The 16,747-nt window shown below is 47.4% G+C and overlaps 1 protein-coding gene across 2 annotated transcripts in view; it reads right to left on the reverse strand.

The window, feature by feature from the left end:
* Nucleotides 1-16,747, reverse strand: part of CARD11 (caspase recruitment domain family member 11) — a 97,893-nt gene that overhangs the window by 6,346 nt on the left and 74,800 nt on the right. For both annotated transcript variants that reach the window (XM_053364831.1, XM_053364830.1), the window contains exons 16-22: nt 14,749-14,875; nt 11,371-11,611; nt 8,146-8,242; nt 7,269-7,364; nt 5,990-6,122; nt 4,415-4,594; nt 2,168-2,292 (exon numbers count right to left, since the gene is read on the reverse strand). In XM_053364831.1, the coding sequence (XP_053220806.1) occupies nt 2,168-2,292; nt 4,415-4,594; nt 5,990-6,122; nt 7,269-7,364; nt 8,146-8,242; nt 11,371-11,611; nt 14,749-14,875 (999 nt within the window). The remainder of the gene's footprint in view (nt 1-2,167; nt 2,293-4,414; nt 4,595-5,989; nt 6,123-7,268; nt 7,365-8,145; nt 8,243-11,370; nt 11,612-14,748; nt 14,876-16,747) is intronic.

The raw sequence follows: 16,747 nt of genomic DNA on the forward strand, positions 1-16,747 counted from the left end.
TTTTTATTAAAGATTTTCTTGATTTACAAAGGCATGTGCAATGTCTCTCTCTCGTATTTTTTTCCATGTAACACATTTTTTTAAAAAACCAAATCGGTTTCATTTGTTGAGACATTAGGAAGAATAGGGGGAAAGAGGTGAAGCGGGGGGAAAGATGAGTGGGGGTGGGGTCGGGTGGTGATGTTTCTATTTTACTTACTATATGTGGGGTTTGGTGTCAGCGTTGCTTGTGTGGGTTCTCTGTTGTTCACTTGTGTTCCTTTGGTGGTGAGAGAGGTTGGGGTTGGCCTAGGGTGTGGTTGTTTGTTTGTGATTGGCTGTGGTGATCTTTGTTTTCGTATGTGAGTGGGGTGGGTGGGTGTTTTGGATCAGGTTAGCCATATTGATTTGTATGCTGTTGGTGGATTATTGTCATTGTCTTGTTGGGCTGTGTATGTGATACCAAGATGAAGGTCTACCAGGCTTGCGTGTTGAGTGCACTGCTTTATGGTAGGGAGTCATGGGCAACTTACAGCTATCAGGAGTGATGCCTTAATGACTTCCACGTGCACTGTGTCAGGAAGATTTTGGGCATCACATGGAAGGATGGTTGTGGTTGGCTGTGGTGGTCTTTGTTTTCGTGTGTGAGTGGGGTGGGTGGGTGTTTTGGATTAGGTCAGCCATATTGATTTGCATGCTGTTGGTGGATTTTTGTCATTGTCTTGTTGGGCTGTGTATGTGATAAAGACCTGCACATTTGTAACCAGAGACGGGTGAAATTGGGGAGGAGGGTGAGGCTGCTTGGAGAGAGAAGCTACTCAACTTTCTCCTGCTTTGCTGGATTGCTTGTATCCCACCCTTAATGCTACACACACACACACACACACACACACACACACACACACACCCCTTACAAAGATACCTTAAGTGCTCCTGTCCTTCCTTTCCCAAAAGAAACAGAACCCAATAGCACTGCGCTGGGAATGGCTCACGGTTTGGGAGAGCCCACCACAAGACCTTCAGCATTACAGAAAAGGCATATGCTCTGCATTGCCCAACAACATAGGCCTGCCTTCTCCGGTGTAGGGTCCCTCCAGCTGTTTTGGATGGTAACTCCTATGCTGATGCTAATGGGAGTTGTAGTTAAAAAACAGCTGGGGAGAACAAAAGAAGAGCCTGCTGGATCAGCCCAGCATCTTGTTCTCACAGTGGCCAACCAGACGCCCATTTGCCCATTATGGGAAACACACAAGCAGGACTCGAACACAAGAGCAACACTCTCCCATCCCATGGTTTCCAGCAACTGGTATTCAGAAACATCACTGCCTCTGACTATGGAAGCAGAGCAGAGCCAACAGGGTTAGTAGCCACTGACAGCCCTCTCCTCCATGAATTTGTACTGTGGAGTACAGGATCAGGTTCAAGGTGCTGGTTTTAACCTTTAAAGCCCTATACAGTCTAGGACCTATACAGTACCTATGGGACCGCCTCTCCTGGTCCCACAGAGGACCTTATGGTCTTCAAACAAAAACATCTTGGATATCCTGGGCCACAGGGAGGTTAGGCTGGCCTCAACCAGAGCCAGGGCTTTTTCGGCTGTGGCCCCGATCTGGTGGAACGCTCTGTCACAAGAGACTAGGGCCCTGCAGGACTTGACATCTTTCTGCAGGGCCTGCAAGACAGAGCTGTTCCACCAGGCCTTTGGCCAAGGCACAGTCTGACCCCCTCCTTCGGTAATCCTCACAGAATGCTAGCCCAATGGTTGCCATTAATTTGATTTTGAATTGATTTTAGAATGAGTTGATTTTAGAATGCATTTCAATTAATTGATTGCGATTTTATGTAAATTGTGTTACTTTTATTGTTGTTAGCCGCTCTGAGCTCGGCTGGGGAGGGTGGGATATAAATAAAAATTATTATTATTATTATTATTATTATTATTATTATTATTAATGCCACCCTAGTTGGTGGCCATCACTGCCTCCTGTGGAAGGGAGTTCCAAAGTTTAACTCTGTGCTGCATGCAAAAATACTTTTTTAAATCTCAGTTGAATCTTGCAACATTCAATTTCATAGGATGCCCTCCCCCCCAAGGGACGTGGACCTTGGCATTAAAAAAAAGGGTTCCTCGCTCCAGGGTCAGGCCAAAGTACATTGGGGAAGGGTGACCCAGAACTACCCCAATTACCTTGGCAGCGACCGCTTCAATATTTGCAGTAAAAATGCATTCATGGGTGTGAGGATTCTTCTCGCGGGAATAGATGATTGTTTCTGTCTTTTGCCTCCTACAGAATTCTTCTTTTGTTATGATATCTGGAAAAGAAGGCAGACAAAGACAAACTTTGTAGTAAGCATGGAAGATCTCCAATCATGGTTTGGAGGATCCTCGCCATCATCAAACAACGGCGGCTAACGGACAGACATCACCAAAACCAGGTCACTTTCAGATGCCACCTTGGCAAATAAAGAGCGTTTTGCTTTTATAAGACCTCGAAACACTTCCCCTACTCCTTGATAAACTGGAAGGAACACTCAGAAGGGGCAGATCCTTGCCACACTTTTTCAGAACTTGTTTTAGTAGGAAAGAAAAGAGAATGATAACAAAGAGAGGAATTGTGGTTTGTTTCCCCTGTGCGATAGTCAAGAGGAGGCCATTCATAGTCAATCCAGCTTCTTAACAACCCTTTCAGGTAGGTTAGGTTGAGTGGCTTTTAAAAGTCATCCAGTTGACTTCACAGCTGAGTCGGGGGGATGTAGATCAAAGATCCCCACATCTAAGACCACCATTTCATCTGGTGCACCACACAAGCCCTTATGATGAGATGGAGGCTTTGGACATACAACTTGCCTCATTCCTACGTCTGAAACTTGACTTTAATCCAAACTGAGCCACAGTCGATGCTTCAGAAACCCTAAAGTACTGAGATGAATAGGACACAGCATATAAAAGGTGCAGGATAATGATTTGCTCTTGTTATTATCCTCAGATTTACAACTCCGGGGCTTTAGCTGGCAGAGGACATAGCTGGCTGTGTGTTTATCCACAAGCTAGTTAAATCTGCTGAACCTGAGCATGATCTGTTTCAAGAAAATGCACAGGGACTGCCAGGACAGGAGAATAGCTGGGGCTTGTGTGATTGCCAGCCCACCTTGCAGTGTCAGACACCTTTGAAAGGCCGTATTTTGACAATGTGCGCAATATCTGCAACAGATATAACAAATGGATATGCATGAAATGGGTCTAACAACCCAAGGATTGCGTTGCTTGTTGGAGCAGACCAAGGAGGTGAATCTAATCCAGAACTCAGCAGCAGCCAAATAAATTCTTCTGGGAATTATACAAAGACTGCTTTCAGACAATGGCTGACTTCTACTATTTGTTCCCAGCTTCTGTGTAACATCTATGTATCGGACTACAACTCCCATCAGCCCCAGGCAGCACAGCCATGGAGCTGATGGGAGTTGAGGTCCAAAACTCTGGAGGGCACCAGTTGGGTGAAAACAGATCCAGAGGTGTCTTGCTTCTCAATGTGGTGCACCCTCTTTAGCTATAATGGCCGCCAGCCGTGAATTTGTCTAATCTTTATTCAAGGCCACTGGTGCCAGTGTGCATCCCTTAATCATGATTAGGGCATGATCCTATGCACATTTACTTGGAAAGAAATCCCTACTGTGTTCAGTGTGGCCTAAAGAATATGTTGGATTTGTTTGGTTTGAAGCAAGGAAGTTGTGGATCTGTATTGACAGGTTAGGTCAGGCATAGGCAGACTTGGCCCTCCAGATGTTTTGGGACTACAGCTCCCATCATCCCTAGCTAACAGGACCAGTGATCAGGGATGATGGGAGTTGTAGTCCCAAAACATCTGGAGGGCGGAGTTTGCCTATGCCTGGGTTAGGTAGTGCAAGGGACTGGGCAGAGGAGGAATGGTGGAGACCACTTCCCCAGCCTGACCTTTCCAGAGAAGAAGACAGTTCAGAATTACAACAGGGGTTTGAGGAAGGTCACAGCTCAGAGGCAGATGAGGGGGAAAGCTGGGAAATAATGGGAGAAGAGGAGGAGGAAGAGGAACCACCAGGAGGGCAACAGCTGATGGACACCGTGTCTTTAGAAAGCCTTCCAGACCTCCCCTCTCCCAGAATCTGGAGAGCCTTGAAAGTAGTAGAGCAGAAGGCTCAGAAGCAAAGGGCCATCCATAGAAGAGATGACGAATGAGGAAGTGGGAGAAAAAGGGAGTGGAGAGTCGCTCGGGACAAGGTCATTATTCCAAGAGTCTGCATTCCAAGCCCCTCTCTGTAAATATTGACTAAAAAACAGGTGGTAAGGACTTTCCTTGTCTTATCCATTCCTGGCAACCTGCCGTGGGGGTTGTTTCCTCTGTCACCTGACAGGTAGGCACTTAGCACACCCAGCAGATGCTCTCCCTGGTGAGATTACCTGGCTTGCATAGATTGAACTCCAGGGCCCCTCCTGAGTTGAGAAGCTTCTGGATGAAGGTCTTGGAGAGCATTGTGGGCGTGAAGAGGACAGGGCGCCGACGGTCACAATGGATGGGTCTCACCGAACTGTACGGGATCAGGCTGAAGCTCTTGTTGATCTCGCTCACCGAGTCAAACTCTGGGGAGAGAAGGGAGCATTTAAACTCCAGAAACGCACTCAGGGGGCCACTATGAAAAGTCCTAGAGTGGGAAGGGTGGTGTCAGAACACAGAGAAATGCATCCATCAGACAAAAGGCTTTGTGGTGACGGGTGCAACAGAACCTACCAGTCTGGCTAGAAAACAAGTGTGTAATGTGCAGGGTGTGCAACAGGGTGTCAGAAGAGGTCAAATAATGGATTTGCACAGTCCCTGCTTGTTAAATATGGTGCAAAAAATTAAAATCTTGCTCAAATTACAGTTTGTTACATTAAAGTGTGTTGGTTATTACCTATATTCTGCACAGTTTCTAAGCATTTAATGAAACCCTAAATTTCAACACCACAGATAAGTGCACCACAGAGCACTTATCACCTTGCTACTGAAAATCTTGAATGTGGGTTCAATAATAAAACTTCTCCAATGCCCCTGTAGTTTTCTATGCTTTTAGAGTTCACTGCCTTGGTATGCTGGAAGCTGGAGAGAAAGAGACATATCTGCTCTGTGTTGGACCCAAAGTTTGGGCTTTGCTGGAATCCTAATAGGGAAGCAAGATTTGCTGGAGAGTTGATGCTGTGAGCCCCTCTATCCCAGGGTTTCCCAAACTTGGGTGTCCAGCTGGTTTAGGATTACAGTTCCCAGCATCCTTGACCGCTGGTCCTACTAGCTAGGGATGACGGGAGTTGTACTCCAAAAACAGCTGGAGACCCAAGTTTAGGAAACCCTGCTCTATCCTATATTCAGGTTGTAAAAGGTAAAGGTAAAGGGACCCCTGACCATTAGGTCCAGTCTTGACCGACTCTGGGGTTGTGGCGCTCATCTCGCTTTATTGGCTGAGGGAGCCAGCATACAGCTTCCGGGTCATGTGGCCAGCATGACTAAGCCACTTCTGGGGAACCAGAGCAGCACACCTTTTATCTTCCTGCCGGAGCGGTACCTATTTATCTACTTGCACTTTGACATGCTTCCAAACTGCTAGGTTGGCAGGAGCAGGGACCAAGCAACGGGAGCTCACCCATCACAGGGATTTGAACCGCCGACCTTCTGATCGGCAAGTCCTAGGCTCTGTGGTTTAACCCACAGCGCCACCCGCTTCCCTCTTATTCATGTGCAAATAAAACCAAATATCCTAAAGGCTCCACAGTCTCCACTACCCATCATTCCACATAAAACAAACCCTGGGTAAGCACAGGAACCCCTGGAAACTGGGGCGGGTGCAACACTGTGTTCACTAGCCAGCAGGGACGCAATAAGGATTTCCTGGTTGCCATTGTCCTGACCACTCCAAACCTACTTTGCTCTTCTTAGAATTCTCTTCCTGCCAAGTTCCCAGGTGCATCTTTGAATGCCAGCCCCTCTGCTGCATAACTTGGTACCTTCAAATCTGTCCAGCAGGGCCTTTGTCACCGGGTGCCCCTCTGTCCTGACCCGCGTGTCTTTCGAAGTGACGATGCGGACTCGCTCGTTGCTGTTCATGCGCTTGTATTTGTTCTCGGACCTGCTGACAAACTGAGAGCACAGGAGAGACCCTTGTCAAGGCAAGCTTTGTTGGCATTTCTGTTCCTGACAGCAAGGCAGGCCACTTGTTGCTTGTCGAACAACCAGGATGGAAGCACAGAGTGGAAGCACTTGCATCCCTGTGACAGAGTCATTGGTTTGGGAGCGCAGTACCCTGTGTTCCCATTTAAAAAGAGGCACCTCCCACCCATAACTTGGCCTCATGAATCTCTCTGGTAGGCAACAATGGGGAAATTGGACTTTCAGAAAATGAGCCATAAGCCAAGGGAACTGCGGTGAAAAAGACAGGCTTTGGTCCTGAATGGGGTAACTGTGCCCCTGAAGGACCAGGTGCGCAGCCTGGGAGTCATTTTGGACTCACAGCTGTCCATGGAGGCACAGGTCAATTCTGTGACCAGGGCAGCTGTTTATCAGCTCCATCTGGTACGCAGGATGAGACCCTTCTTGCCCATGGACTGTCTCGCCAGAGTGGTGCATGCTCTGGTTATCTCCCGCTTGGACTACTGCAATGCGCTCTACGTGGGGCTACCTTTGAAGGTGATGCGGAAACTGCAATTAATTCAGAATGCGGCAGCTAGACTGGTGACTGGGAGTGGCCTCTGGGACCATATAAAACTGGTCCTGAGAGATCTGCATCGGCTCCCAGTACGTTTCTGAGCACAATTCAGAGTGTTGGTGCTGACCTTTAAAGCCCTAGATGGCCTTGGTCCTGTATACCTGAAGGAGCGTCTCCACCCCCATCGTTCTGCCCGGACATTGAGGTCCAGCTCCGAGGGCCTTTTGGCAGAAGTGAGATTACAGGGAACCAGGCAGAGGGTCTTTTTGGTAGTAGTGCCCGCCCTGTGGAACACCCTCCCACCAGATGTCAAGGAAATAAGCAACTATCCTACTTTTAAAAGACATCTGAAGGCAGCCCTGTTTAGGGAAGTTTTTAATGGTTAATGCTGTATCTTGTTTTTAATATTCGATTGGGATCTGCCCAGAGTGGCTGGGGAAACCCAGCCAGATAGGCGGGGTATAAATATATTATTATTATTATTATTATTATTATTATTATTATTATTATTATTATTATTTCATTTGCCAGCTAAAAACATATTTGACACAAAAGGGATTTTTGGAGAGTTATTTTTCTACCTGTAAGATCTGACCCAAAAGGAAACTGGCCCGAGAGAGGCGAGGGCTGGCTTTGGGGTCACTTGGTGGCATAACCTCTTCCGGCTGCAGTGTATTCTGGTAGAAAAGAAAAACATTGGAGAATGAATCATCAAGCCTGTTCAATGCACCTTTGTTGGCAGTTCTAGGCCCTAGAATCGTAGAAATGTAGAGTTGGAAGGGACCCTGAGGCTCACCTAGGCCAACCCCCTGCAACGCAGCTCAAGTATGGGGAACTTGTGGCCTTCAGGGTATTGCTGGACCAGGAATTGTGAGAGGTGCAGTCCAGCAACAGATCTCTCCTCAGTTTTCAATACCATTGACCATAGTACCCAGTGCTTTTTTATGGGGGGACATGGGGGTACACATACCCCTAAACATTTTGTGAATCTAAGTTTGGCCTCATTGAGGGGCAGTATTTCAATATGAGTAGGAAAATGAGAGTATTTAGGGGGGGAAAAGCACTGATAGTACCGTTCTGAATCGAACGCAGCAGATTGGAGGCCCTGTTCTAGAGTGGTCTTCTCCTCCCTCCCTCCCAGGGTTCAAAACTTCTGTTATCATGATGAGATCCCCTTGATCTGAAGAATTTCCAGGATGGCAACTGCTGACTGGCTGGATGTTCAGGAGTGGTGGAAGGCAACAGCTGGGGAACCCCCAGGGAACCCCAGACGAAGAAGGCTCTGAGCCAGGGGACTGGTGGTTGGGTGACGATGAGTGGTCAGAGGGAGAAGGAGTAGATTGTGAGGAGGATGTGTCGGCAGCAGGAGAGGGAACAGGGTTTAGTGAACCAGAAGAGGCTGTGACAGAGAGCAGCTCAGACTCTAAGGCTGAAGCAGATGTGGAATTGGCTACTCACTCGAGGGGTTCGGAGTGTACCGTACGAACTGTCCATCTCATCCTTGTTACCTCTATTCATCAGGCGCTGAAGTTTCACTAGGAGGAGCTGCTGCGCTCTGCAAACCATTGAGATCATTGTCACTAACATATAGGGATTGAGGAGGGATTCGGCCGGTCTGCTTTTTGCAGTGGGCTTACCCAAATTGACAGTCTGGAACTCGTTGGCAGGTTGGAAAGCAACTCCTGATGGAATTACGTGCTTTCGCAGATTTCACAATGCCATTTTGCCGAGCGGAAAGTGCACATGAAAAGACGTTCTTTTACTGTTAAAATGTGTACAGAATGCGAATTTTGCAAAAAAGTGCATTGAAAACTATGCATGCATAAAACAATGCATGCAGGTTAAATGCAAACTTTTCATGCGTTATTTCAAAAAATCCATGAAAAGGAGGAAGGAATGGACAAAACAAGGCAAAAATGAAACAGGATGGACTATCCTTACTAATAGATATATTTTTGTGTTCACTTTCACATAATATACAGACTGTACTCATTAACTGGCAGGATAACTGCATTGTAAAATTTAGAGGTGCATAAATTTTAAAGGGTAACTAAGTATCTGTTTGTGTATTGCTTTGGGAAGCAGGAATTAGGTAGGTTTCGCATTAAAATGTGAACCAAGCCAAATGTTTATCCCATCCCTAGCTCCTTGTTTAGGGCATTTTCAAATGCAAACACACAGAGTTGTCTCATTCCAAGTCCCATTCCATTGGCCACTCTGACTGGCGGCAGAGACTTGAGTGATCACGGGTTGCACAATGGACCTTGTGCAAGAAAACAATGCGATCTACGACTCCGGCCTCTCAGAAGATTTTTATTGCTCGCAGCCAAAGGCTTTTGCAAAACTCAAACGAGCTCGAAGATATATTAAGCAAACCGCAATTGCAAATACAAATACCGAAAACACCATGTCTATAAAACACAGTAAATAAAAGCCAGAATTGAGGATAAAAAGCAGGCAATGAAAGCAGAGGTGTTGTTTTTTTTAAATGCGTGCACGCACAGAGGCAAAGGAATCAATAATAAAAATCACCCTTAAATCAGGGCATCACCATGACAATGCATAGCTGTCTCTGGAAGCAATTTTGCAGGAATCTTCGAAGCAGCTACTGCATAGAACAGCTCCCTCAACCCACTGCACCATCGGGGCAGCCAAGCCTTTTTCACTGTGTTGCTTCCACTTGCTCTAGTGCGGACAGCCCTCTTATCAGCAACTGGCTTCCTATGACCCACCAGCTTTGGAACCTGCCCCAAGCCCTTCACTTCAGTTCTCCCAGCGCTCCAGAGTGACACCATGTTGGGTGCTCCAGAGCAATGTGGGAAATCAAAATGGCAGCCCCATTCCCAGCCCCCTTTGGCATGCAGCGAGCACCAACAGGTAAGACAGGATGGGGCCATCAACATCAGATGGGGGCTGTCCCAGCAACCACTCAATGCAGAACTTGAAGTTGTAGCTTCTGTGGAAATGCTTGTTGAGAAAGAAGAAGAGGAGGAAGAGTAGTAGTTTGGATTTGATATCCTGCTTTATCACTACCCTAAGGAGTCTCAAAGTGGCTAACAATCTTCTTTCCCTTCCTCCGCCACAGCAAACACTGTGAGGTGAGTGGGGCTGAGAGACTTCAGAGGAGTGTGACTAGCCCAAGGTCATCCAGCAGCTGTATGTGGAGGAGCGGGGAAGTGAACCCAGTTCACCAGATTACAAGTCCACTGCTCCTAACCACTACACCACACTGGCTCACACAGCCAGAATGCAGTTCAAAGGCCAGCAGATGCTACACAAGCAAATATATTGATCCAGCAATGACACGCCCCTTGCAACCCCACTGTAAGTGAATGGGGTTGGCACAACTTGGCATGGCAAGCAGTTCTGGTCCTTAGACTGGCAAAGCCACCTGAGAGTTCTCCAGGAAGGCAGGATCTGCTCCGCCTGTGTTGGCATCTCTGCAATCCAGGTGGTGGAGGGGTTGTCATTGTGGACAGACAAAGCAGGGCAACAACCTCCCCTGGAGAGGTGGGACTGGATGTGGTTTTTGAAAACTCAAGGCAGAGTTGGTGGGGCAATGGACAAAGTGATTGAGCAGGAACTGGGCCCCTAGAGCTCCAGGAATGGGAGGGGAGCCCATGGCTTGTGCACCAGGGAGGGATGAAACAGGGGTGGAGGGAAGGGAACACACAGTGCATAGTTGAACTATGGAACTCACTTCCACCAGGAGGCAGCGATGATCACCGGCCTGGATGGCTTTCAAAGAGGATTGGGCAGATTTAATGGAGATTTAATGGCTGCTGGGAATGACAGCTCTGCTCTGCTTTCACGGCCAGTTGCTGGAAGCCACAGGAAGGGGGAGTGTTATTGTGTTTGAATCCTGCTTGTGTCAGGGCCGTGCTGAGGAGGGCTGCACTGAGGAGGAATGGTGGGAGCCTCCCCCTCCCCCTGCTCCTGAATCTTCCCAGGAGCAGGAGGACAGTATAGATTTGGAACAGCGGTTTGCAGAGGGACATAGTTCAGAAGGCAGAAGCTGGGGAATACTGGATGGGGAACAGCTAGGAGAAGAGACACTGGAAGGGAGAGGGTTAACAGATTCACAGTCTCTAGACAGCCTTCCTCCACCGCCCTCCCCAAAGCCGAGAAGGGCTCAGAAAGTGGTAGAACAGAAAGCACAGGGAGTACAAACTCAGATTACAAGACGCAGAAGTGACATAGATTGATAGGGACCAAAGGGGGTGGAATCCTTAATTGGGAGCACCGCCATTATTATGAGATCTTTGTTCTCTTGCCGTGATTATTAAAGTTTCTAACTGGTAAGATGACCCCTTTTCCTTCGTTCTGCTTATCTACTGCCACGGGGGAGGAAGCCAATTCCCTGAAGCCTGACACTTGTGGGTTTCCCCACAGGCATCTATCTAGTTGGCCACGGTGAGAAGAGGATGCTGGATGAGCCATTGGCCTGATCCAGCAGCCTATTCTTATTTTCTTATGAGAGGGAACCCTCTCCAGCATCCCTTTCCTCAGGCTCTCCCAGTCCAGGCAGACGCCTTTCCAGCCCACAAGATCCTGGGGTCATCTATCTGCCCCTCCTCTTCTCTGCCCCAGATCAACCAGCCCCCCACCAGAGGACACTTTGCCCACATCCCTACCTCAAACCCAGAGCTGGCCCCGAGTGCGAAAATCGGGATTTGTGCTCACCTGCTGTAATTGGGGATGGTCCCCGATTCTAAATCCTTGTCTGTGAAGGGGTCAACTCTGGCACAAAGCCACTCGCACTTGCCATAATACATGGTGTCCAGGACGTGCAGGATCTCGTCACATTTCACAGACAGGGAGCAGCAGTCCAGCTGGCTGGTGATGCTCAGGTTGAGGCGGATGTAGAAGGAGTCTCCGGAAGTGACCAGGCCTTCCTCAATTTCGGACACCAGCTTCCGGTAACCTGCAGCAGGAAGGATCTGGGCTCAGCTGACCATGCGGGCCCAGCGGGGAGTTGCCAGTTGGGTTCAGCCTAGTCAAATGGCTCGACTACACCTGATGCTGACTGTCTCGCTTGCAAGCAAGGCTGGCCCAAGACATTTTGCCGCCTGAAGCGAATCAGAAAATGGAGCAGTAAAGACTATTTATGTTTGTGACCAAGGCTGCTGGGATTTTATTGGCCCAGAGATGGAAAGATGATAAAGTCCCGACCAGAGAAGAATGGCAGATTAAGTTGATGGATTATGCCGAAATGGCAAAAATGACCGGAAGAATAACACTTGTAGTTTAATGGTGAATTTTGGATTTAATGGAGATGTAAAAGATTTGGATTATTAAAAAAGATGCAGGAGGAAATGACTGACAATAGGACCCACAAAGGGGAGGAGGGAAGTCCAGGAGATTCCTTGGAATCTTGTTTTTATGTTGTATGTTGGATATGTGATTGTAAAACTGTAATTCGAAAAACCACACACACACACGTGTGTATATATATATATATATATATATATATGTGTGTGTGTGTGTGTGTGTGTGTGTGTGTGCGCGCAAATTAGAAAATGGTTCCCCCAAGAATCTCAGCCAGCAGCACATGGGCTCATTTCCATATGGGATGAACTCAAACTCTGTCCTGTAACTACAAGCTTAAGCCTGCCTTCAGGGAACCAACTGTGAACTGAATGTGAGTAAACTTCTTATTATTTTTAAAGAAGGGGAAATTACCAGGAATAACCCAATCTGGACAAAGCCAGACTGGATTGCTTAAGTAAAGAGATTCAAACGAACCTACCAACTAGCTTCCTGCTATATATTGGGGAATGTACTCTGCTACTGACTCACAAGCATGAGTGAGGAAGGGTAATATTTAATCAATATATCCTCTCCTAGTATCCACAACATTCCCATAGAGATCAAACCTGCAACCTTGGCATTATCAGCGCCATGTTCTAACCAACTGAGCTACTCTGGTTGAGAGGGTGGGGAAGCCCCAGGGCCTTCATTTGCCTGACCAGCCTCTTCCTCCTCTTCTTTTTTGACCCATCCTGTGCCCCCCTCCAGCTCTAAAGCTTCCTCTGCTTGTCTCCTGGCTGGCACAGTTCCTGACCACTCCCTGGCCCCTTCTTCCAAGCCAGACTCCAGCCCCGCTTCCCCCAGCGCACACTTGCAAGCATCCTGCTCGCCCCTGACAGTGGAGCAGCTCTCTAGTGTCTCAGGCAAACAAATATCTTAACCCCCCGTCACCTGACGCCCGGAGATGAGGGAACTGAACCCGAGACCTGCCGCATGCGAAACAGTCACTCCGCAAATGAGCTCCGGGCTCGTTCATTAGGCGGCCCACTTTGAACCTAGCAGCTAGAAGGCATGGAGAAATCTTTCCAGCTGGCATACAGCATTTATATAAAGAGAACCTCTCATAAAGAACAGGTACCGTGACCCCGTTTTCTGGCAGCTATTCATGTGAGTGCTGTCAGTGGAAGTAAAAAATAAAACAAAATGGAAGGTTTACATCTTTGAAAGTGTGCTGTGATTTCTCCTTTGTGCGCACGTGCTTGGTATAAAGTGCAGCTCAATCATTTCATAATTAACTCTAATTGGCACCTCGCACAATCTGATTCTTGCTTTTTGCTCCTGCCAAGTCTAACATTCATTTTTATGTTTGAAAACATGAAAGGAGAGGAGTGGGAGAGTTTGGGAGGGGAGGGGAGAGAAAGAGGGAGGATACTTTCCCGGGGAGAAATTCCACTTTCTGAATCCCCTGACCCCCTGCACTGGCAGAGGCCAAGTACATCTTCCGCAGAGTTTAAAAAATTGATTTTCGAGCTATTTTAAAGCGTTTTCTGCAATATGCCCACTGCTGCGATGTTCCGATTCTTTGGGTGACAGCTGTGTGGTATTTCTGTAACTCTTCAAAATATCTTGTTTAAATGGCAGTGGGTCAAAAGGGGAAAAGAAGAAAAGAGGATGGTTGTGATCACACAAATTGTGGTGTCTGTGCGTATAAGCCACCCATTGAAGTCCCGGCCCAAATGATTGTTGACTCAGTGGGGTCACAGCCCAGAATCCAGACTCAGGTGCTTTTGCATATGAACATCAAGGAGCTCAAGACCCATGGATGTGGGATGTAATCCATTGGAGCAGCCAAATACAACATTCCTTGTTTCCCTAGAGTGGACACAGGCAGGGGGATGTTACTCCAGCCAGTATAACTTCCTGTTCCTGGTCTGGAGCCCCCCGATGTGACCAGAGAGATGGGCGTGGCCCTGGCTGACTCCATAGAAGAGCCAAGTCACGCAGCCATCTTTCTCTTGATGCCATTTTCTTCTCTTGATGCTGTTCTCTTAATGTAATCGTGTGTAAAGCAGAGTGCCGCTTCTGCGCATGCGTGTGATGCAATAGAGTGCTCCTGCACATGCGCGAAGCACGCAGAACACTTCTGCGCATGCGTTATCTGCACCACGCTCTAACCAATGAGTATACCGCGTGCTGCAGCAGCAAAAACAGCTCATGCTATTCTAGGCTGCGTCAACAGAAGTATAATGCCCAGATTGAGGGAAGTCATAGCACTGCTCTATTCTATGTATTTATATCTCAAACAAAATGCAAAACAAAGCTCGACTCAATTGGGAGCAAAGAGAAGGAAGGATCGAGGGGGATGAAATGAGCCCCGGAACAGCTGGAGAGGACGCCAGCCTCGCAAAGCCTGGTCTGTCGCCCTTTCTGTTGTTTTAGCGATCACCAGCTTGGCCAAAGGCAGCCGACAAAGCAAACCCTTCAAAAACCTCGAGCCCTCCAAAAACCAAATTTAGATTTTCACTGGCACCGTGGGAACAAAGAGACTCCTAATTTGGTTTCTCAAAACCCTCAGCCACAAATCCTTGCTCTCAGGGCAAAGACATAAAATATATTTGTCTCCATTAACACACCCGCTTTGCCAGCATTTACTGTCAATTGAGGGAACTGGCAGGGGTGGATGAAAGAACTGTAGACCATCCCAGTTGCTGGGGATTTTTCCTTGACTGCCTATTGTACTGGCCCCGTATGCTGTCTATAAATATACTCACTTGTCTGAAAGTTTGCATTGAGCAACATGACATCTCTTACCTTCGTGGTTTGATTTGCAGTGCAGCACAACTGGCCCACTACATCTCTGAATCGTCCAATGAACTTCTTCCTTTGTGCAGGTATCTAAGGGAGCGCTTGTGTTTTCCCCTTTGATGCACCCTTCCACCTGGAAAAACGCGAACAGCATTATTCGCTCCTCGGAGGCAATTATTTCACCTATTAAATTATGTAGCCAACATCAATTTGGAACACGCAGCCTGTCTTATTCAGCAGTTGCCATGATAATCATTTCTCTCTCTCTCCCTCCTCTGCTGCCTGCAACCCCATGATTATAAAATAGCAGCAATTGCTAGATGGATGGATAACTCTGTTTGGACATCCGTGACTGTTCTATAAATGCAGCTGGAGGGCTGTGAGGGACGCCTACCTTCAAGGAAATGAGACAAGTCCTATGCTCCCATTTTTGCTTCTGGCAAGGATTCCGGAGAGTTAAAATAAAGTACAGCACATAGTTAAACTATGGAACTCCTTCCCACAGGATACAGTGCTGGCAACCAACTTGGATGGCTTTAAAAGATTGGACAAATTCATGGCGAAGATGGCTATTGATGGCTATCCTCTGCCTCCACAGTCTTCTTCCAAGCACGGATTGAATATTATGTAGCACCCATAACAATGCCAGTTCTAGAACGGGCAAGTGATGGACTATGCGGAATCAGCAAAGCTAACAGCTAAAATAAGAGAACCTAATGGTGATTGATTTGTGGGAGAATTGAAGCTCTTTTTGGACTATCTAAAGAAATATTACAGTATGATGAATTTGCAAGCAGGATTTGAACGATGAGCAACAGAAGGAAGTAGAGATTATAGTACTATTGTCATGGTACAAGAGAGAGAAGATAGGGTGCAGCAAGGAAAAATAAAATAAAAAGCACTGTGGAAAATGAGATGGGAAGATGACAAAACAAAAGAAAAATCTACGTACAGTGGTACCTAAGTTTACGAACTTAATCTGTTCCTGAAGTCCGTTCTTAAACCAAATCTGTTCTTAAACTGAGGCTTGCTTTCCCTAATGAGGCCTCCCGCCACCAGTGCCCTTCCACCATTAGGTTTCCGTTTGTAGACCGAGGTAAAGTTCGCAAACTGGAACACTACTTCCGGTTCTGCAGAGTTCGTAAACCGAATCGTGTGTAAACAGGACTGTTCTTAAACCGAGTACCACTGTATTGGAATGTGTATGTGAAATTTTTGAAAATAAAACTTTTTTAAAAAACCCAATGCCAATTCTGCTGATCGAAGTGGTTGAGTGGGTATATATGGGGGGGAAGCCAATCTTGCAGGTATACTGGCCCCAAGTTGTTAGGGGCTTTGGCAAGTCGGCAACCGTGCAGGTGTTTAAGTTTGGAGCAATGGATCCAAACTACAAGAAAGAAGATTCCACCTAAACATTAGGAAGAACTTCCTGACAGTAAGAGCTGTTCAACAGTGGAATTTGCTGCCAAGGAGTGTGGTGGAGTCTCCTTCTTTGGAGGTCTTTAAGCAGAGGCTTGACAACCATATGTCAGGAGTGCTCTGATGGTGTTTCCTGCTTGGCAGGGGGTTGGACTCGATGGCCCTTGGGGTCTATTCCAACTCTATGATTCTATGATTCTAAGGACAGGCGTGATGTGCTGATGGGGTCTCAGTCCTGTTCAGCAATTCACGCTGCAGGAATCTGCACTCTCAGCGGGTAAAAGCCCACAGAGAGGGCACAGAGCACATTGCAGTAACCTAGTGCACTATGGACATCTAATGATTTCAAGCAATTAGTAGAGCATAATTAGTAATTAGGGATGTGGGTGGAGCTGTGGTCTAAACCACAGAGCCTAGGGCTTGCTGATCAGAAGGTTGCGGTTCGAATCCTCGCGATGGGGTGAGCTCCCGTTGCTCGGTCCCTGCTCCTGCCCACCTAGCAGTTCGAAAGCACGTCAAAGTGCAAGTAGATAAGTAGGTACCACGCCGGCGGGAAGTTAAACGGTGTTTCCATGCGCTGCTCTGG

Source organism: Podarcis raffonei, chromosome 14 (assembly GCF_027172205.1).
Source record: "Podarcis raffonei isolate rPodRaf1 chromosome 14, rPodRaf1.pri, whole genome shotgun sequence".
In the NCBI taxonomy this organism is placed as follows: domain Eukaryota; kingdom Metazoa; phylum Chordata; class Lepidosauria; order Squamata; family Lacertidae; genus Podarcis; species Podarcis raffonei.